Source organism: Sceloporus undulatus, chromosome 2 (assembly GCF_019175285.1).
Source record: "Sceloporus undulatus isolate JIND9_A2432 ecotype Alabama chromosome 2, SceUnd_v1.1, whole genome shotgun sequence".
NCBI lineage: Eukaryota > Metazoa > Chordata > Lepidosauria > Squamata > Phrynosomatidae > Sceloporus > Sceloporus undulatus.
The window spans coordinates 507,001-528,634 of record NC_056523.1 but is presented as its reverse complement, the minus strand read 5'-3'; the positions used below and the strand labels follow the sequence as shown (position 1 = coordinate 528,634).

Here is a 21,634-nt window from a genome sequence, read left to right as displayed (position 1 = left end):
AGTGAACCAGGGTTTCAAACTGGATGATTTCTGCAGTATGTCTTGGACCATCATCAATCAGGCTTCTGTGGATGATCCGCAAGCTGTTTCTTGCTGCAGACTTATTTATTTGTGATATTAGTTTGTATTCTGCTTTTCTTCCAAAACTGGGAGCCCAAAAGCAGCTTACGGTCTAAAAACCTACAGTTAAAATGTTTAAAAAAATACAATTAAAAACTTACAAAAGTGACAATTGAAATAGAATTAAACTGTTTCAAACTTTAAACAGATCATCAATTGTTTAAAAAATAGAATAAAATTAAAAAGATGGAAGCACTTAAAAACTATAGACATTAAAGCGAGACACCACCTCCATCACCCGGTGATACCTGTTTGTTAGACCCATGCCACCCTTTGATATTTTCCCCCTCCCAAGTACCACAACCTAGTTGCAGACCCCACGCCAGCTAGTAAGAGCAATAGATCAGATCCTTGTGATGGCTGTGGATAACACTCCATATCAAATGCATATTAGTCGGCATACATCTCATATCACATACATATCAGTACCGCGCCCAGCATAATTCCTCTGTTCCTTACTGGTCAGCCCACAGGATATTCAAATAAAGCAGAGCTTCCAAGTCATCCTCCAAGTCATTCCCATGTATAGGATAATACCTCAGTTGGATCAAATGAATGATCCATAGGATTCCCCAGCACAAGGCCAGCGCAGGATTAGCCCAGTCCTGACACCTGCGGACACGCCGCTGCCTCCTCTGACCCAGGCCTGTCCCAAGAAGCCAGCGGAGAGGAACTGGGTCCTTTTGGGCATATGCCACGGGAACAGTCTCTGAATCTGGGCTCAGTAGACACCTACGAGTCTGTCCTTTCTCCAGAATCCTTGTCTGTCCTTCCCCTCAGTCCCTTTCTCTCTCTGATCCCATCCTCAATGGATTCTCTAGGAATGTAGAGCTCAGAGTCCATGGAAAGCGGGGAGGGGAGGCATTGGTTAACAAGGGGAAGAGTCTCCAAATATGGGGGCAAGCCAGACTGGGCAGCCCCAATGGGGACAGCAAGCAAACCAGGGGGTCCTTCTCACCAGTATTACCAAGGTTGCTATTCCAGCCTGGGACTCAAGGTGGCCTGCAAACGTCACTTTAAAATAGGAGAAGCTTGTAAATTCACATCACCCAAAATTTAGGTATAATCTACCAGTCAATAGGAAATGCTTTTCATAAAAACACCTCTTGGAACCATCTCAAAAGTTCAGGTTCGAGTTAGGATTTGGGTTAGCTTCTTCCCAGTTGCCCTTCTCACTGGCCAGTTGCTATCTCCACACATTTTAACCCTTTGTTACCTGGGAAGAAGGCTCTCCATTTATCCCAAGAGGGTGCCAGCCTTACCCTCTCTTGGGAGGGAATCCCAGGAGCCTAGGCTTAGCCACCCAGAAAGCCTTGTCTCCCCGATGTTTCTGCTGGATGTCCCTGTGAGGGCAGTGGGGCAGAGAAAAGGGCATCCGCGGAAGACCCTAAAACCCAGGCAGGGCTGAATGGGAGGATCTGGGCCTTCAGATGACTTGGACCTGAGTGGTGTGTTGCTGTGTCAAACCCAAATCTTTCTCTCCCTCCACAGAAGCACATGGATGCCTACGTGAGCGACTGCTACGACAGCATTGCCATCTTCCTCTGCATCCACATCGTCCTGCGCTTCAAGACCATCATGGCCAAGCGCAATGTCCCTGCCATCGACAAGTGAGTGAGTGCACAGGGCTGTTTTCTTTCTTTGGAGACCTCAGACTTTCCTTTCTCAACACATTGCCCCCTTTGAAGAGGGGCCCACCCTCATCAGCCATAAGGGAAATGCTAAGTTGGGGACCACGTTGTGTGGGGCATACTCACTTGTTCACCCAACCAATCACATGCCATGCCAGACTCAGGTCGTGGTTAGTTGTGACCTGCAGGACCTCAAGTGACCGGTCCACCTGCTCTTCTATCCCTACTCTCCCCTCGCAGGTATTGGGACACACTGCTGGAGATGCTGTGGCCCCGTTTCGAGCACATCCTGGAGCTGAACATCCAGAGCATTCAGAATACGGATCCCCAGAAGCTGGGCTTCCTGGACACCCGGCCCCACTACGTAGGTCCAGCAAGGATGGGTCAAGGGGCAGGCCCTGGCTAGGGAAGAGAAGGTCAAGGAGTGGTCTTCTGAGATCTCCAGCTAAGGGTCTTAGGCTAAACATGAGCCACCAGTGTGATGCACCAGCCAGAAAGCCAATGCAATTGTGGACTGCATCAACAGGAGCATAGCATCCAGACTGAAGGAAGTATTAGTGCCACTCTAGTCTGCTTTGGTCAAACCTGATTTGGGAGAACGCTCTGTCCATTTCTCGGTACCACAGTTCAAGGAGGATATGAACAAGCTGGAACATGTTCAGAGAAAGGCAACTTTCCTAAGGTGAAACGTGGGTACGTTTAGCCTGGAGGAGAGAAGATTGAAAGGGGACATGATGATGACAGCCATCTTTAAATATCTGAAGGGATGTCATGGGAAGGATGGAGTGAGATGATTTTCTGCTGCTCCAGAGATTAGGACACAAATCCATGGATTCAAACCATTCAAGGAAAGAGATTCCAGTTGAAGATTAGGAGGAGCTGCTTGGCCATAAGAGTGCTCAACCATGGAACGGATCTTCTGGGAAGGGATAGATACTCCTTGTTTGAACAGAGGAGGGATATTGGGCATATCTCAGGAGAGCTTTAGCTGTTTGTACCTGGATGACAGAGAGCTGGCCTAAATAGGCCTTGGAGCCCCTTCTTGTTCTAGAGCCATCTTCCCTAACCCTCCTGACAAGCAGGAATGCACAACTGAACCATTCCTGAGAAAGACCCACCCAACTTCTATTTAAAGACCTCCGTAGATGGGGAATCCACCACTTTCCAAGGGAGCATCTTCCACTGTCATGGCTATTTCAGCAAAGGCTTTAGGTAGAATCTCTTTTCTTGCCATTCGAACCCATGGACTCATGTCCGAGTCTCTGAAGCAGCAGAAAACAAGCTGCCTCCATCTTCTCCATGACGTCCCCTCGGATAGTTAAAGGTGGCTGTCATATGTCCCCTCTTCACCTTCTCCTCTCCAAGTTCAACCTGCCCAGCTCCCTTGGCCGTTCCTCCTAAAGTTTGATGGTTTCCAGACTTTTGATAATCTTGGTCACCCTTCTGCAGACACACTCCGGCTTAGGGAACTCCTTGCCACAAAGTGTGGAGGGGCTCGCTTGGTTCCCTGGAGCTGACACAAGGCCTCACTACCAGGGTAACTAACTGAAATCCCAGCATCCACTGAGAGTGTTCTCCTCTGAGTTTCCTCCTAAGTCTGAAGCCTCCATCGTATGTCCAGTTCAGAGGTTCCTCCTTGGAGGTCTGGATGGGGAATTTGAGAGGAGGAGGTGGTCATAGAAAAATAGAATCCTGGAGTTAGAAGACCCCAAGAAGGGCCATCCAGTCCAAACCTCTTTTGCCATGCAGGAACTCTCAATAATCAAAGCATCCCCCATTGACAGGTGGCCATTCAGTCTCTGCTTAAAGACCTCCAAAGATGGAGACTCCTCCTTGGAGGTCTGACCTAGAGGAGGAGACCCTCAGTGGATGCTGGGATGGCAGTTAAACTGAGTTACCCTGGTTAAGGGGCAGAGAGGAGCCTTATCACCACCACCGTCCAGTCCCTGATGGCCATGGAGCAATATCTCTAACCCCATTTCCCCGTCTCTGTCCTTCCTGCAGATCACCCGTCGCTACGCAGAGTTCTCCTCGGCCATCGTCAGCATCAACCAGACCTTCCCCCATGAGCGGACTCTGACTCTCCTGGGGCAGCTCCAGGTAGGATAGCAAGAGGGGGAAGGCCCTCCAAATATTGGGAGCCTCTGGGCTTCTTGGTCAGGGGAGACACGGTGGAGGGATGGGAAGAACCTGTTTGCTGTAGACTGGTCACTGCCCCAAGGGAGAATTGGGACTGCTGGTAGCAACAGAAAAGGATGGCAGGGTGTGTGGCCAAAGTTTGGTCCCTGTCAAAGGAAACAGATCAGGCCGGTGGAACTGAGGATTGGCTCTGGGTGACCAGCTTAGTCTGATCCTTAGTCTGGCCCTGCTGGACTCCTGAGGTGGTGGGGTGGAGGTCGCCCATGCTCAGTTTTCAGCCCATGGCAGTTCCTGTCAAGGAAGAGATAAGGCAGGATGGGTGGGAATCCTGCAGACCACAGCTCCCTTTATATCTCACCATTCTGGCTAGGGCTGGTGGATAGGAGTTGAAGTCCAGCCACATCTGGAGGGTTGTGCACGCATGTGCGTGCGCACACACACACACACACACCAGGGAAAGGTGAAGGTAGGGCAGCTGCTGGCCGAAGAGAGCTGCTGGGGGGGGGGGGGCAGTAACCAGGGAACCCCTGGAGAAGAGAATCGGGCCTTTGATCTCTTGGGGCTCCCCTCTCTCACTAGGAGGTACAAGGGGGTGCAGACAGCATCAGGTGACGTCCCAGGCGGTCACCCCACTGCTCCTCCCACCCACATGTCCTCTTTTAGGGTCCAGGTGGAATTCTGTTTCTGGCAGTTGTCTGGTTTGCGTTTGCCCCCTGGAAGGTCCAGCTGCGGCATAGGGTTTGGCGCTGGGTGCGAAATGTAATGGTGTCCATCCTCCGGGAGATGGAAGGGGGTTTCCCCAGAGTCCTCTCTTGGGACAGAGGGTGGGAAGCAAAGAGGAGGTGCTGCTTGCCTTGCCTCCCTCCCAGCTGCCTTCCCCAGGCTCAACCAGTCTTGTCTGGCTCAATGCTATGGAATTCAAATATTGGGCCCACAACAAACCCCAACTCCCAGAATTCCATAGCATTGATCCAGGGCAGTTAAGTGCTGCCAAACCGGGTTATCTCTCCAGCATGGATGCAGCCTACATAAGATCGGTCGAGGCAAGTAACCGATTTACGTATTGAAACATTTTTTATTTATTAGAAAAGTTAAAGCAAGATTGATCATCAGGACTAACAAAAAAGGAAATATACAGAGACTTGCTCAAGCAAACACAAGGCAAAACTGGTGAACTGATGAAAATGAAGTAGACAGGCAAAGGTTAAGTTAAACTTGATTTGGGTGAATCTGAAGGATAGAGAGAATAAGGGACGGAATAAACCATGAGCTGGGTTATAATGATAGTCACAGATAGGAAAACAAGAAAGTAATATTCAGTGAAAGAAAGATAGGAAGTGTACTGATGTATATACGGTGGGCCCTTGGTATCTGCAGTGGTTTTGTACCTGGACGTCCTGTGGATACCAAAAAACCATGACTGCTCAAGTTCCATTATATACAGTGGGGGACAATAATACAGTAGAGTCTCAATTATCTGACGTAAAGTGGCGGTCCCATAGGTTGGATAGTCGAAAAAGTTGGATAATCCAGAGGGTCATATGGGCCTGGTGGCGGTGGTGGCACTTGAGCCTCCGCCGCTCTATGAGCCTGGTGGTGGTGCTGGTGCTCGCGCCGCCTCCACGCTAGCAGCCTGGTGCTGCTCGCCACCACGCTAGGAGCCCTTTCCAGCTGGGGGCGTGGTAGGGGCTACAAACCAAAGTACTGGTTTTTGGGATGAATCGATTTATTGTAAAATAAATCAATCCATCCCAATGGAAACCACAGGTGGATTCGCATCCCCCACCAGTGACAGGGAAATGGCAGGGGAAGCTGCAATGGCCCCTGCCATCTCCCTGCCATTGGCATTCCCTCCCTCCTTCCCTCCCTCGCCCCCCTCCTCCTCCCCCCCCCTTCCCTCTCTTCCTTCCCCGGCTTCCCTGCCTCCCTGGGTGCTGGCGACTGGAGCTTGGCAGCGGAGGCAACAGCAACAGCAGCCCTATCCCCTGGTCCTCCTCCTCCTCCATCTCCTCCATCTCCATGCTGCTGCCTGGGCTCCTTCTGCTTCTCTGCCTCGGCAGGCCTACATTAGAAGGAGGCCAAGGCAGAAGGAGGGAGGCAGCTGGCCTGGAGGACGCAGGATGGAGGATGTGTGCGCGTGTGTGTGTGCCTCTGTACTCACATCCTCCGGGGAGGAAGGGAGGAGGAGGAGAAGGAGGAGGCAATCCAAGGGTGGCAGTGGAGAGGGACCCTCTGGGGCCTCTGTCACCCTGGATCACTGAAGGGGGATAGGGGGAAGGAAAGGGATGGCTGCTTGTCTTCCCCAATGGGAACGACAAGCGTGCCAAAGGAAAACCCCGATTCCAAACAGGCCCCCTTTTCATAGTGGGAATGGGGGGCCTTTTGGAATCAGGGTTTTACCCGTGGCAGACCCAGAATTCAATGCGGGTCATGCCACCAGTGGGAATGGGCCCATAATGTTCTAGTAAAATTGTGTCCTTTATATAAAATGGCAAAATTAAGGTTTGCATTTTAATACACACACACACACACACAGAGTTTTGCAGATTTGAGTATTCCCGTATTGTATTAATATGTTCTCTCTAGGAATATTCCTGTGCCCTACCTAGTGAATTTGGAGACCACTGTATACATTATATATTGAGATAATTTTCAAGCCATGGATGATTAAATCTGAAGATGAAAAATCCATGGATATGGCAGGCCAACTGTATATGGTCTTGTTAAAGAAGTGTTTAAGATATATGCTAGTCTCCCCACATTCGCTGGGATAGGAACACAGGACCACACTGAATGTGAAAAACTGTAAATAACAACAAAACACTATGTTTTTACCTGAGATAACAGCTCTCTAAGAACCTCTAGGTCTTCCGGTGCAACTCTGTGGTCAACACCTACCAGACATTGACCATAGAGTGCGCTGGAGGAGCTACAAATGCCTAGAGGAGTGTTCTCTCTAGGAATCCCAGGTCCTTCAGTGCAATTTGGTTCAAGTTGACCATGAAGTTGCGCTGAGGGACTAGATATTCCTAGAGAAGACATATTAATACTATCCATGAATAAAGGTATCCCTGTGTTGAGGATTTGGATGATACTGTACTTTGCAACCCTGGATACAGGTGGTGGTGGGGGGTTTGGGGCTGCCCCTGTTTTCTGACATGCCCCCTCTTTCTTCCCCGCCAGACGGAGGTGGAGAACTTTGTCCTGCGCGTGGCGTGCCGAATTCTCCTCCCGCAAAGAGCAGCTCATCTTCCTCATCAACAACTACGACATGATGCTGGGGGTCCTCATGGTAAGCGGGGGGCTGCAAGGGGTGGGGGACTGGGGGGAGCAGCAGTACTCCTTTCCCCCCATTTCACACTTCTCTCAACCTTTTGCAGGAGCGTGCAGTAGAAGAGAGCAAGGAGGTTGAAGGGTTCCAGCAGTTGCTCAACGCTCGAACTCAGGTGAGAGATGGCTGTTTTGGGGGTCACCCCCTGCAGGGTCATGCCATGCCACATACCCCCCCCCCTTTGCCAGTCACAGTGTCTGGGATCTTTGGCGTTGAAAGCTCAGGGAAGATGTAAGGAAGCGGTCAGGTGAATCAATGGTATGACGTGAGAACCTAATGGGGGTCAGTGGGCCAAAATACCCTGAAGGCAACGGATTCTGCCTGAGCAGGTCAGCCTCGGGTGGGACTTGGGTGGGAGACCGCCAAGGAATAACTGGTGCCAAATTCCTGTTTGAATTTGGAAGCTAAGCGGGTCAACACTGGTTAATCTTTGGAAGGGAAACTGCCAACAAGTACTAGATGTCGGTCCTATTTCAGAGGAGGAGACAGGCAGAACCTTCTCTGCCTGGCTGAGATTCCTTGCCTAAGAAACCTCTGAAATTCATGGCGACCTGAAGGCACGCAGATGCACAGTATAGCTCAGGGCCTACATACCTGAAAGGCACTTTCTTGGAAGCTAAGCAGGGTCGGCCTTGGTTGGTACTTGGGTTGGAGGCCACCACCAAATATCTATTTCAGTGGCCAAGCCACTTTTGAGTACTCCTTGCCTAATATATTCCTTTTGAAATTCATGGGTTCACCGTTAGACAACAGACAACCTGAAGGCACTTGCACACGTGCTGCTTTGTGTTTACGTGGAACCTTTTCTTGCGATTCGAATCTGTGGCTCTACGTAGCTCTGGAGCAGAGACCAGAAAACAGGGTTCCCTTTTCTCCATGCCGCCCCTCAGGCTCAGAGACCTTTGGGGCTCCCATGGCCAACCCCGCCACATGTTTGTGGGGTTGCACAGTGGCTCATGTCACCTTCTCTTTCCACCTTTGCAGGAGTTCATCGAGGAGCTCTTGGCCCGGGTTTTGGGGGCATGATTGCCTTTGTGAAGGAGGCAGAGGCGCTGGCAGAAAGGGGCCAGCTGGAGCGGCTGCGGGCGAGGAAGGTGAGCGTGCCCAGGATGAGGGCTCCCAAGTCCTTGACAGCAGGCAGAGAAACGTGGATGCAGAAGGCTTAGGCTGCATCCACACTGGAGAAAAAACCTGGTTTGGCACTGCTTTCACTCTTTCTGGGTCGAGGCTATGGAATTCTGGGAGTTGGATTTTGTTGTGGGGCTGGCCCCACACAAACTCCAACTCCCGAATTCCATAGCCTTGAGCCAGACAAAGCAGTGCCAAACCAGGTTATTTCTCCAGTGTGGATGCAACCTTAGTTTGCATTAATCCCCCCATTAAAATCAACAGTCACCTCCATGAATATTCAAAACTGCACATCTCAAGTCTCTGCGAGAACGGAGGGGCGACTGTCTTTTAACCCAACAAGATGCCTTTCTGGGAATCCCTAGCGCAACTCCGTGGGCAACATCTGCCAGAGGTTGGCCATAGTTGCACTGGAGGACCGACAAAGTGGCTAGAGAAGTGTTTTTCTAGTAAATCTCCAGACCAACTCTATGGTCAACCTCTGGCAGAGTTGCGCTGGAGGACCTAGCTTAAATACCAACTACTCAAACGTCAAAGTCACAAATGTGGAGGGATGACTGTGCTGTGTTTTTTGACAGTGAGCCTCTTGAGTCCTATTTTGGGAGAAAAAGGATAATTATGATTACAGTGTGCCTCGGGTTCAATTAATCGTACGCGGCCGCTTTCGTAACCCGAAAGCCTCGTAAGCGAATTGCCATAGGCGCTAATGGGGAAAGCCGCGATTCCGTCAAAGCCAAAAAAGCACCAAAGTTTTTTCGTAACCGAAAAAACTTCGTAACCCGAAACAATATTCCTATGGGATTTTTGTATCCCGAAATTTCGAACCGGTATTTCGTATCCGATGTACCCTGTATTATTATTATTAATAATAATAATAATAATAGTATGTAGTCTCACCACCACCCATTATATATAATGAGACTTGAACATCCATAGGTTTTGTTGTCCATTGAGGGTCCTGGAACCAAACCCCAGAAGATACCAGGGACCCCACTGTCAGTACTACTACTAGTCAGTAGTAGTAGTAATAATAAATAATAATATTCCATTGCATATAATGGGCTCTACATTCAGAAGTTTGGTATCCATGGGATAACTGGAGCAAACCCCACCAGATATCAAGGATCCCTCTAGTAATAATAACAATAATGATATCCCATTGTATAAATAGGACTCCGATCCAGGATGTTGGTATCCCCGGGGGTCCTGGAACCACAATCCCAGGGGATCCCAAGGGCCTCCACTGTCTTCCTAAGTCCCTTCTTACCCCAGAATATGATTAACCCGGCGGGGGAGTTGGCAGGGGGGCTGCCCATTATTAGGATGGGAGATGGGTCACACCTGCACAGCTCAGTGTCTTGGTTTGCTTCTGCGTCACATGAACCTTGAGAGTCCATGTCCCATTGGCTTGCCCAGGACAAGGACATTCCTGGTAGAATCATGGCGGGGGGACAAGTTTGCATCCATTGTTCCGGGTCCTGTTCTCTGGAGCGCAGAAAACAAGCTTGCTCCCTCTTCAACATGACATCCTTTCAAATATTTAAACGGGCGATCATATCACCTCTTACCTTCTTTTCTCCAGGCTAAACATCCCACTCCCTAAGTCGTTCCTCATAGGGCATGGTTTCCAGCCCTTCACCATTTTTGTCGCCCTCCTTTGGACAGCTCCGTTCTCAATGTCCTTTTTGAATTGTGGTGCCCAGAACTGGCTTTCTAGGTGGGGCCTGACCGCAGCAATATGTGGGACTGACTTCCCTTGATCTAGACACTATTCTTCTATTGATGCAGCCTAGATCGCATTGGCCTTGTTAACTGCGCATCGCACTGTTGACTCATGTTCAACTTGTGGTCTACTTGGACTCCTAAATCCCTTGTGCCAATATAAGTCTTGTTCAGCCAGATGTCTCCCCATGATCCTATATCTGTGCATTTTTTTTTCCACCCTAAGTGCATCCTTACAATTTCTCTGTGTTGGATTCATTTTGTTGCTTTGGCCCAGCTTTCTAGTCTATTCAGGTCATTTTGTTTGATCCTGTCTCTGGGGTATTAGCTTTCCTCTAATTTGGTGTCATCTGCAAATTTGATAAGTCTTCCCCCAATTCTGTCATCCAGGTCTTGATAAAGATGTTGAATAACACGCCCCAGGACAGAGCCCCACTGGACACCCCATGTCACTTCTCCAGGATGAAAAATAGCCATTGTTGAGCTCCCTTTGGGTTCGTCCGGTCACCAATTACAGATCCAGTAACATTCCTTTGTCTAGCCCACATTTTACAAGCTTGTTTGCAAAATGTCAGGGAACCTGCAAAGGCCTTACTGAATCAAGATCTACTACATCACACAGCATTCCCTTCATCTACCAAGATGGTCATTTTATCAAGAAAGAGATCAGTTTGTCTGGCATGACTTCTTTCTCTGAAACCATGTTGACTTTTGTGATGATGGCATTGCCTTCTAGATGTTCACAGAGTCTCTGTTTAAGGATCTGCCTCCAGAATCTTTCCTGGGATTGATGTCAGACTAACTGGATGATATTGTTTGGATCCTCTTTTCCCCTTTTTGAAGATGGGGACAACGTTTGCCCTCCTCCATCTGCTGGGATCTCTCCTCTTCTCCAGGAGTCCTCAAAGACTATTATTGCCAATGGCTCCGATTTACATTTGCCAGTTCTTTTAATACCCTTGGATGGAGTTCATCTGGTCCCGGAGACTTAAATTCATTTAGATTAACAAGGTGTTCCTTACTATCTCTTTACTTATGTCTGTCCTCTGCTCCATTATCCTCAGGTTGAGCCCTTTTTCCTTTTCTGAGAAGACGAGGCAAAGAAGGTTTGAGTAATTCTGCCCTTTTCTCTGTCTTCTGTTAGCATTTTGCCATCTTCTCCATTCAGTGAACTACCGTTTCCTTCTTCTTCCTTTGCTGCAGACATATCAAAAAAGCCCTTTTTGTTCTTAACCTCTCTAGCAAGCTCGAGTTCATTCTGCGCTTTAGCTTTTCTGACTTTACCCCACAAATGCCTGCTATTTCTTTGAATTCCTTTTTTGTGATTTCCCCCTTTTTCCATTTCTTATACATCTTCCGTTTCAAACTGATCTCGTTGAAAGTTCCTTAGTCATCCATCCTGGTTTCTTGAGACACCTCCATTTTTCTTTCTCACGGAACTGTTTGAAATTGTGCCTTCAGTATCTCCCTTTTGAGAAAGTCCCATCCGTCCTGAATCCTTTATCTTTTATATTTCTGACCATGGAATCGCCCTCATACTTCTCTAAGTTTACTGAAATCCGCTCTCCTAAAGTCTAGGATGCGTTCTGACTCTGCCTGGCTTCTCCTTTCCACTGTATTACAAACTCCAGGAGAATGGTCACTTCCACCTAAGGATCCCACCACTTGCACCCCATTAACCAAGTTTGGTTAGGATCAGATCTAAAATAGCTGACCCCTTGTTGCCTCTTCCCCCTTTTGGACCATGAAATGTCTTCCAGGCAAGTGAGGAATTTGCTAGACTTGAGGATTTTGCTGAGTTTGACTTCCAAATATCAGGATAGTTGAAGTGCCCATCACTACTAATCTCTCTTTTGAGTGTGTGGTCTCTGTTCTAGAAAGGCATCATCCAATTCCTCCGTCTGACTTGGAGGTCTGTAGAGACTCCACACGTAACATCCTGTTGTTTCCTCCTTTGATTCTTACCAGATGCTCTCCCCTGGCTTCCAGATTGATGTCCTGGATTTCTTCACTGGTGTAAATATCTCTGAACATATGTGTATACCTCCTCCTTTCCTGTTTGGCCTAGCTTTTAAAAAGGTTATACCCTCATTTCCACTTCCAATCATGAGACTCATCCACCAGGTTTCAGTGATGCCTATTATATCATATTTGCTTTGTTGTACTAGGGTTCGAGTTATCTTGCTTATTTCACATGCTCTGTGCATTTGTGTAGAGACATCGCAGACATGGGTCCCTTTACTTGCTGCCTGGCAAGTTTTTTTGCCTCCCACTGTTGGGTCCTTGCATGTTTGCCTTGTTCCCTCTATGTCAGTTTGACTATTTTCGCCATCCTTCGCCTTCCTTAATATTGTTCTCCTTCCCCTCGGAACTCAGTTTAAAGCCCCTGATCAAGTTCTTGAGTGTTGGCAAAAACATTTCTTCCAACTGGCGTGAGATGCAACCCATCTGTTGCAGAAGTCCCTCCTCATGGAACCGCAGCCCATGATCAAGAATCCAAATCCTTCTCGGGGCACCATCTGCGAAGCCATTTGTTCACATCCGCTATTTTCCTTCTCCCTTCCTGAACCATGCCCTTCAACTGGCAGAAGAGACGAGATGACAACCTGTCATCCATTCCTTTCAGCTTCCTACCAGCGCCTTAATCCCTTTGATGTTCTGAAGGCTGTGTCTTGCGTATCTTAGTTCCCACGTGGACCAAAAGAAGGGGTATTGGTCAGTAGGCTTGACCAGTTCTCGCCTCTCTGTCACATCATGGATCTTTGCACCTGGAAGACAACACACCTCTCGAGACATCTTGTCAGGCCTACAATCACTGCTTCTGTACCCCTCAGCAAGGAGTCCCCCACTACGACCACAGCCTCCTCCGAGGCTTAGCAGCGACTGTTCCCTCGGGGGGACTCTCAGGCCCCCTGTCTGTCCCTGAAGTCTGTCCATCTGCTCTTCTTCATCCTCCTTGATAAGGGAATAGCTTCGAATCATTCTCTAGCTGCAAGCTCCCAGAACAATCCCTTCTTGGCTTACTTCTCTTGTGACTTCCTCCAGCTGTCTGCCTCCTCTGTTTGGCAAGTGACCTCTTCCACCGAGCATCTTCCTGCGTGGTACTCATCCAAGATGGTTAGTTCTATTGTGTCCAGGAAATCCTCTTGTTCCCTAATATGCTGAAGTGTAGCTATCTGGACTCCAGCTGCTGCACTTTCTCCTCCAAGAGTGCTACCAACTTGCACTGGTGCATGTGAAGTTTCCACTTCTGTAGGCAAGAGAGAAACATCCCACAGAGTTGCAGGTGACTGCAGCAGATCCCTCGTGTCCATACTGCAAAGTCTTTAGTAATGATATAACAGTCAATCTACTGGGATACCACTTTATGGCTGCTATCTTACACTTAAAGGAAGGTTCTGTTTCAATATCTGATCCTAACCTGATGCCACTTGAGTGGAGTTGTTGAGTTAAAGAAAACTAAAATTCGCTCTGGAAGGTGTTATATAAAGCTGTCTGCTAGCTCCGCCCCCTTGTGACTCACAGAAGCTCCGCCCCTTCAGCAACAAGCACACGGTCTCAAAATGGCTGCCAAGCAGCTCCTCTCCTTCTCCTCTCTCTGGCTGGACTGTTCTGGAAGGCTCTGGAAGGTGGATATAAACTTAGTCTGCTAGCTCCGCCCCCTGTGACTCACAGATGTGACTCACAGAGTCCGCCCCTTCAGCAACAAGCACACGGTCTCAAGCACACGGTCTCAAATGGCTGCCAAGCAGCTCCTCTCCTTCTCCTCTCTCTGGCCAGACTGCATCTCAAGAAATGCATGACTTCCCTCGGCTGCTAATCTCTGTGAATCCATGGACCACCCAAAAATCTTAGAATCCTAGAGTTGGAAGAGACCCCAAGAAGGGCCATCCAGTCTAACCCCATCTGCCATGCAGGAACTCCATCAAAGCACTCCCCTTGACAGATGGACCCAGCCTCTGCTTAAAGACAGCCTCCAAGGAAGGAGAGTCCACCAGACTCCAAGGCACTGCCTTCCATTGTGTATTCAAAATATACAAAAGTTAAAAGACATAGCTCAGATACAGTACTCACTTTTAAACAGCGCTTACTGTTAGGAAATTACTCCTATTGTTTAGGTGGACTCTCTTTTCCTGGAGCTTGCATCCATTGCTCCATTGTGTCCTATTCTCTGGAGCAGCAGAAAACAAGCTTGCTCCCTCCTCAATATGACATCCTTTCAAGTATTTAAACAGGACTCTCATATCACCTCTTAACCTTCTCTTCTCCAGGCTAAACATCGCCTGCTCTTTAAAGACTCTCCTTATAGGGCTTCATGGTTTCCAGACCCTTCACCATTTTGGTGGCCCTCCTCTGGACAAGGCTTATTGTGCAAGAGCGACGAACACCTTTTACCATCAGGAGGTTCTTCCTAAGGTTTAGGCAGAATCATGGAATCCTAGGGTTGGAAGGGACTCACAGAGGCCACCCAGTCCAGCCCCATTTTGATACCAGGCAAAGCCTTTTCAGTGGTAGGGGGCTGGAACGGCCCCCACTCTTCAGAACAGCCCCTCACCTATTTCTTCCTCCTCCTCTGTCTTTATCTCCTCTCCGCAGCCCGGGTGACACAACTGGTGCGTGGCTTCGCTGCCACATGGAAGTCGGCCGTGGAGTCCCTGAACCAGGATGTGATGCGCTCCTTCACCAACTTCAAGAACGGCACCACCATCATCCAGGTAGAAGAAGGATCCACCGGGAGGAGAGGAAATAGAGGTCCGGATTGTGAGGGAGGATCATAGAGTTGGAAGGGACCCCCAACAGATATCCTGTCCAACCCCCTTCTGCCATGCAGGAATACAAAGGATCCTAGCATTGGAAGGGAGCCATCCCCTCCAACCCTTCTGCCATGCAAGAATGCACCCAGCCCAGCCCCCTTCTTCTGCCATGCAGGAATACCTAAGATCCTAGAGTTGGAAGAGACCCCAATTCTTTGACTTAGAAGATACCCCAATTCCAGTCCAATTCTTTGGCAGTTGACCATAGAGTTATGCTGGAGTACTTGGCGATTACTAGAGAGAGCACTCCTCTAGACATTTCTAAGCCCTTAGGCTCCTGACTTCAAGAAGAAATTAAGGCTGATGGGGGGCCTGGGGAGGCTCCTGGTTCTGGTTGCCACACAGCATAGAAATGCCACCTAGAAAATGCCCAGAGAGGACATATTTTTTCCAGTCATGTATCACTGAAACTGACCTTTCACCATTTGGGCCACCAGCTCCAGCTTCTCCACATCCCTCTTGACTTATGGTGCCCAGAACCAGACACAGGGTTCTAGGTTTTGCTGGAGGACCTACTGATGAGAACACCTCTCTAGGCATTTTCAGGTCCAGCAGGGTTGGACCGGATGGCACTTTTGGTCTCTTCCAAGTCTATGATTCTATGATTCTAACAGAAACTACGTAATAGGAGCTTGCGTAATACGTGGGCTGGCTGTGGTTTGTGGGGTCAGGGTGATGTGGGCGGGGGTCTGTTGCTGGACTCTGAGCAGAGGGATTGACTCTACCGCCATCTTTGTGCGCAGGGTGCGCTGACGCAGCTGATCCAGTACTACCACCGCTTCCACAAGGTGATGGCGCTGGCCCCGCTCAAGGCCCTGCCCATCCGCTCCGAGCTCATCAACATCCACCACTTGATGGTTGAGGTCAAGAAACACAAGCCCAACTTCTGAGGGTGGGCCGTTCCTCATCCCACTCCATGGCCCATCGTCCCCAGATCCTTGGCCCCACCGGGGGGGGGGCACTGCATCCTGTTCCACCATCTTGGTATTTTTCTTCTGTCTAGTGATAATAAATCCATTCCGAACTCAACAGTGGGGCCCTTAGATTACTTGTGTTGAACATGGGGTTCATATGGGGCTGCCCTTGGAAACCCACTGTCAGGCACAGAAAATCCTGCGATAGATTCGCCTTAGGGTTTCCATAAGTCGGAAATGACTTAAACCAAAAAATACCCTAAAAGCACCAGATCCCCTCTAATTGTGGGAAGATAAGTAGGAGCAGCTGTGGTTAGTCCTTGGAGGGGAGACCAATGACAAATCCCAGGTGCTGCGGGATGCATTTCAGAAGAAGGAATCAGAGGACTTCTTGCCTAAAATAAAACCTTATGAAATGTATGGGTTTGCCATAAGCTGACAGGCGATTTGAAGACATACAGACTGATAATCAAGGTCTAAATACCCTAAAGGCACCAGACCCTGTCTGATCTTGGAAGCTAAGCATGGGTAGCCCTGGCTAGTACCTGGATGGGAGACTGTCAGGAAAATGCCGCATGCCGTAGAGGCTCTGTTTCCGAGGAAGGGACTGGCAAAACCACTTCTGTGTCTTCCTGGCCTAAGAAAACCCTATGAAATTAATGGGGTCCCTATAAGTTGACAGGCAGATTCTTTGGGGGGGCTGATTGCCCAGCTGGCAAAGGGTTTATTGCTGTTTTTTCATTTTATTGTCTTGTTTTCAATTCTGTCAAAGGTTTAATTATATTTTTACTCTGTTGTAAAATGGGGTTGGGTTGGATGGCCTTTGGGGTGTCCCTTTTCTACTTCTAAATGTGGATGTCGCGGCGGGAGCCCACTTTAAAGCAAGGAATGGGGAAGGGATACGCAAGAAAAGCGGCAATTCGTGAGGCGGAACGGAGAAATCAGAATAACGGACCCAAAGAGAGCAGCAAAAGTATAGATTTTTTTTCTATTACACAATACAATTTCCACATTTTTACTTACAAAACGTGACACGGCGGAAGGGTCACCTGCGTCAAGCACCAGGACCAGGGGGGGCCGGGGGCTTTTTAGAAAACAAAAAAGCACAAGGATTTGGACAACCCCCTTATTTTTGGAGGGAAAAAATCTTTGACTTTTTGCAGGTGACCCAGAGAAAAGATCAATTTTTGAAAAATGCACCAGAAAGTGGGTGCGAGGCTCTTTTTTCCTCTCTATGTTTCCCCATAAAAACACAAAAATGTGCAGCAGGAGACAAAACAAATAGTCTTTCTCTTTCTCTCTCTTTAATATCCACTCCTTTAAATAATAGAATTAATTTAATTTCTTCTTCTTTTTTATAAAAACAAAATAAAATACACAGTCTCCTTTTCTCTTCCGGGGGACGGCCCTCTTAGGGCCAAAGGCACTTTTTCAATAGAGACTGAAACGGATCCCCTTTTTTGTGCTTCAAAGGCTGAGAGGCGGGGAAGGTCTTGGGGAGAGGGGCTTCTTGAATTTTGGGGGGCTATCATTCCAACTTTGCAAGCACTTGACAAAAGCCCACTGGTTTCACTGGGGCAGAGAGCCGCCTTCTGAAATCGGTGGGAATTTCAAGAAGAGTTTTAGCTACCGCCAGACCCTTGGAGAAAAAGTGGGGGGCCCCAAAGAGATGCCAGCGGGGGTCCCCTAGAAATCCAGATTGTCCTGGCCTCTGTCTCTGAGGTAGGGAATCCCTATGCCCCAAGTTCACCCACGCCAGTGTCAAGGGCGCCCTTTTGGGATGGCAAGCAACCAAGGGCTCCTTCAGGAAGGGGCTGAACTGACTCCAGTGAGCTCCTCTCTGCAATCGCTGGACGGCAAATGGAACCGGTTAATGGGGGGAAGGGGTTGCCTTTGCTCCCTCTTTCAGGGTTGCACCAGCGGAAGGTAAATTCAGAAGCCGCCCCAAACCAAAAAGGAGGCATTTGGTCACCCTCCAGATTGTGACAAGTCAGGTGCAGCGGGAATTACGGCAAGCGGGAGGACTACTGTATACCAGGGATTACGGCAAGTGGGATGTTTGCAGGACATTTATGGGGCACCAGGAATTACAGTAAGCATATGGGGGCTCATTTGGAAAGAGGCCTAAACAGACCCCCCAGGGACTCGTTTCTGCAATTGCTAGGGGGCAAATGGGAGCAGTTAATGGGGGGAAAGGGCTGCTTTGCATCCTCCTTGCAAGGTTGCAGAAGTCAAATCCAGACACTGCCCAGAGCCAAAGAGGGGGCATTCGGTCACCCTCTGGATTGACAGGAATTACGGCCCAGGCCTAGGGCTGCATGTCGGAAAGGATAGCTAGGAGACTCTGGGGGTGTTGCGTGGGGGGGTCTTTTAAGGGTGGGAGGGCTAAGCCCCTGTGGTTTTTCTCCTCATGCACAGCAGGTGCCAGGACTAATAGAAGGCTATGTGTGTGCCAGTCCCAGCATCCACTGCAAGAGGAGGAGGGGGGGGCGGGAGGAATATTTGGGATGACCGAAACACACGCACAATAAAATATTGAACCGTTTCCAATGTCCAAGTCTCTTTGGTCTGCCAGCTGTCCCCACAATCTGCCCGGTGGTGATGGTGGCATGTCCCTCGGTCTCTGTGCTATCACTCTGGCTGGTGGTGGGTTCGAGAGGATGCACGTCTGTGGCTTTGGATGATTCCCATTCAGTCGATGGAAGGTGGTCTGTCCACTGGAGACCGAGGGAGGGCAAAAGAGGTGGCAAGGGTGGGTGGTGGGTCCAGGGGGTCACTGTCCTAGCCGAGGAAACAGACCGGTCCCACCTCGAACCCAAATTTCTGGTCAGGCTCCCCAAAGTCCATCACGCGAACGTCCAGCAGGGGCAGCTGCGCCACGAGGGGCGTGTTGACCTCCACCACGGTCTTGCCGGACCCTTTCCGCACCTGGATTGTTATTTTTTAAGGGGGGGAACGGTGGGAAGAAAAAGGCAGTTTGAAAATGTTCAAAAGAAGTCTTGATTTCAAATATCAAACCTTAATTTTCCATTTTTTTATAAGGGACACCCTTTTGCTATGTCATTATATTTAATGGGACTTGAGCATACACGGATTTTATTATCCATGGGGGATCTATGAACCAAACCCCAGCGGATAGCAAGAGTCCACTCTATCGTCGAGGCGGCACAAATTATGGACGAATGCACAAGCTAAGGAAGGCTGCTGCATTTGCTTTTGGATGGGCCTACTGGGAAGGAAAAGACCCTGGTCCCTCCTCTCTTCTCTCTACTGCTGCTTTAATGAAGAGCAAATGACTTCTGCATTTTGAACCTAGTTTACAGCAATGGAAGCATGCTGGCGCCAAAGGAGAAGGTTAGAAGAATTGGAGAGAGAAACCAGGACATTTTAGAAGCATCTGAGGAAGTGGGACAGCAGGGGCTTAATGGGGACTGTCCCCGCTGGACCAGGATGGTTGGAGGGTATGCCGCATCAGTCATGTTGGGCGAGATTAAGGGGCCGTCTGGGTCCCTCCTTGCCCACGCCCAGAAGAAGGACTCACCGCACAGCCGTCCACGGAGGCCTTGACGTAGGGGCTGTTGTCGTAGCTCATGTCCTCCTCGTTGGCCCCCAGGAAGCGCAGGGCGTGCTGGTAGCCCCCCACTGTGGTCGAGGGAGCGGTGTTAGGGGTCTCCCGGCTGTGCCAGGCGGCCGAACGCTGGCAGTGGTAGGTGAAGTTTTGCCGGGCTGCGACGCTCAGCAGGCGGAGGAAGGTCAGCTGGACGACGCCCAGCGGGTTTCCGTCTGCGTCCGTGTAAGAGAACTGGGGGCAGGAGGGAAAGGGGTCGGAAGAGTTAGGTGCCGAGCGTCCCCTCGTATGCCCACAGAACCCACTGCCCCAGAACTCCCCTCCCCTGCCCTCTCCCACCAGCCTTTGCTGACTCTGCTGGCAGAGTCCCCATTCCAGTGAAGACTTCCTTCCCTGGAAGGACAAGGCCATGGGCAGCAGAAAAGAAAGACCCTCCCTGCTCAGGAGCAGTCTATCCCACCAGGACCAGTGTGCAAGGGTCCCTGCCCACCTTATCTGTGGGTCTGTGGGTCTCTTGGCCTTCTAACCCCCCACAATGGCCAGCTACAAGAGTTCAAAAAGAAAGGGGGAAACTCACCAAGTACCAAGGTACTATAAATCTACCATAGATACTCAGCTATATAAGTCGACCTCAATGAATCATAGAATCATGTATAAGTCAAGGGCAAGTTTTGGGTCCAAATTATGGATTTTGCTATGACCCATGGATAAGTCAAGGGTAAAATTTAGGGCCATATAGCAAAGGATCTAAAGGATGAAGCAAAGCAAAACAATGTCAAAGAACCTATAAAATTCCATCAGACATAACCCTTTGTGCTCACTCTTAAGGCTGGAGGGATGAGAGAGTAGAGGGGTCAGGGCTTCTTCCAGGACAGATTATACTCTTGCTTTTTACCCAGGGATGGTTCCTTCTTTTAAATAAGAGTTAAAATATAGGACTTACATTGACCCATGGATAGGCTTTTTGGGTCAATTTTTTGACCTAAATTTCTAGACTTATACATGAGCATATAATATACAGTGAGTCCGCTCCATACATGGCCTTGTTATAAGTGGCTTTCAGCTTATGTGGAAGCCGCCAGGAGAATGGCGTGTGTGCCCATGGTGCGCACCCATGGCCACACAGCAAGCACAAGCCCCAATATATCTAATGGGGCTCGAGCATATGCGCTTTTTGTCTTACATGGGGGGGGGGGGTCTGCAGCATAAGGCAAGGGTGGACTTATTGTCATATAAATACACACATACACTAACAAATGTAACCACCACTTAAGTATGATACTAAAACTATATTTTACAATAACACCATGTGGCTAACAGAGGCAACCATCAGTTGCCCACACAAAATGCTAGGTACAAAATGCTATTTACAACACAGTTTCGACATTTGAAATGGCTAAAAAAAAGCTCCGCAGATAGTCGTCTTGCTACCTTTCTACCTGAGCTATTACCCTAAAGATTGCCTCTCATTATGAAGAATTCGCAGTATATCATCGCTTGATATTTCTGAAAGGTATTCCACTTGTTCTCTGCAGCAGAGGCCAGAAGGACTGGGAATACTACAGGACTTTCGCTGAGTAATTGTGTTGTAACTAGCATTTTGTGCTTAGCATTTCGTATGGGCAACTGATGGTTGTCTCTGTTAGCCAGACGGTGTGGTTGTAAAATATAATTTTAGTCTCATGTTTAAGTGGTGGTTGCATTTGTTGGGATATGCACAGAAAGTGGACACATTTGCAAAAGAGTGGTCACTTTCACACAACATTGGGGGCATTGAGCACTAGTCCAGCATTAACCAGCACAGAAAGTAGACAAGTGAAGTAAAAATGGGTTAAGTGTGGGTTATTTTTGTGTTAAGGCTCAATGCCCACAATGAGTCTGAAAACGATCCCGCTTTTGCAGGATTTTTCTGGGATTTAAATCCCATTTCTGCAGGGGACGTAAGCACTTAGCCTGCTGTGGGATAAACTCCATAGACTGGGAGTGTAATCATCTCTGCCCCCTGCCATCCTCTCCTTCCCAAACTCACCCTGCTTCCTGTCTGGAACTGACTGAACCAGCTTTGGGGGGTTTCCTTCTCCCACGCGGACATTGGCACCTGAGAAGAGAGGGAAAGCATTTCGATTAAAGAGGATGCTGCCCACCTGGTGGGATTCTTGAACTGGGGACCATAGTAATGCCTTGCCACACATACACAACCCCACAATTCTGGAGTATGTTCTCCAAAGAAAGGGGCGGGGGGCCTTTTCTAAGCTCTGGGCAGCACA

At 49.0% G+C, this 21,634-nt stretch overlaps 2 protein-coding genes across 10 annotated transcripts in view; one reads left to right on the top strand and one right to left on the bottom strand.

Annotated features, from left to right (window-relative positions):
- The window catches only part of VPS52 (VPS52 subunit of GARP complex), a 29,149-nt gene extending 13,235 nt beyond the window's left edge, over nt 1-15,914 (top strand). Inside the window, 11 exon segments of the mRNA XM_042448162.1 lie at nt 1,612-1,730; nt 1,992-2,115; nt 3,756-3,851; nt 7,074-7,106; nt 7,108-7,182; nt 7,271-7,336; nt 8,206-8,224; nt 8,227-8,302; nt 11,164-11,177; nt 14,668-14,786; nt 15,629-15,914. Coding sequence (XP_042304096.1) covers nt 1,612-1,730; nt 1,992-2,115; nt 3,756-3,851; nt 7,074-7,106; nt 7,108-7,182; nt 7,271-7,336; nt 8,206-8,224; nt 8,227-8,302; nt 11,164-11,177; nt 14,668-14,786; nt 15,629-15,775 — 888 coding nt within the window. The 3' untranslated portion in view covers nt 15,776-15,914.
- An 853-nt stretch (nt 15,915-16,767) lies between these two features.
- Nucleotides 16,768-21,634, bottom strand: part of COL11A2 (collagen type XI alpha 2 chain) — a 95,168-nt gene continuing 90,301 nt past the window's right edge. For all 9 annotated transcript variants that reach the window (XM_042448153.1, XM_042448152.1, XM_042448155.1 and 6 more), the window contains 3 exons: nt 21,397-21,465; nt 19,341-19,601; nt 16,768-18,727 (listed from right to left, as the gene is read on the bottom strand). In XM_042448153.1, the coding sequence (XP_042304087.1) occupies nt 18,581-18,727; nt 19,341-19,601; nt 21,397-21,465 (477 nt within the window). In that variant the 3' untranslated portion in view covers nt 16,768-18,580. The remainder of the gene's footprint in view (nt 18,728-19,340; nt 19,602-21,396; nt 21,466-21,634) is intronic.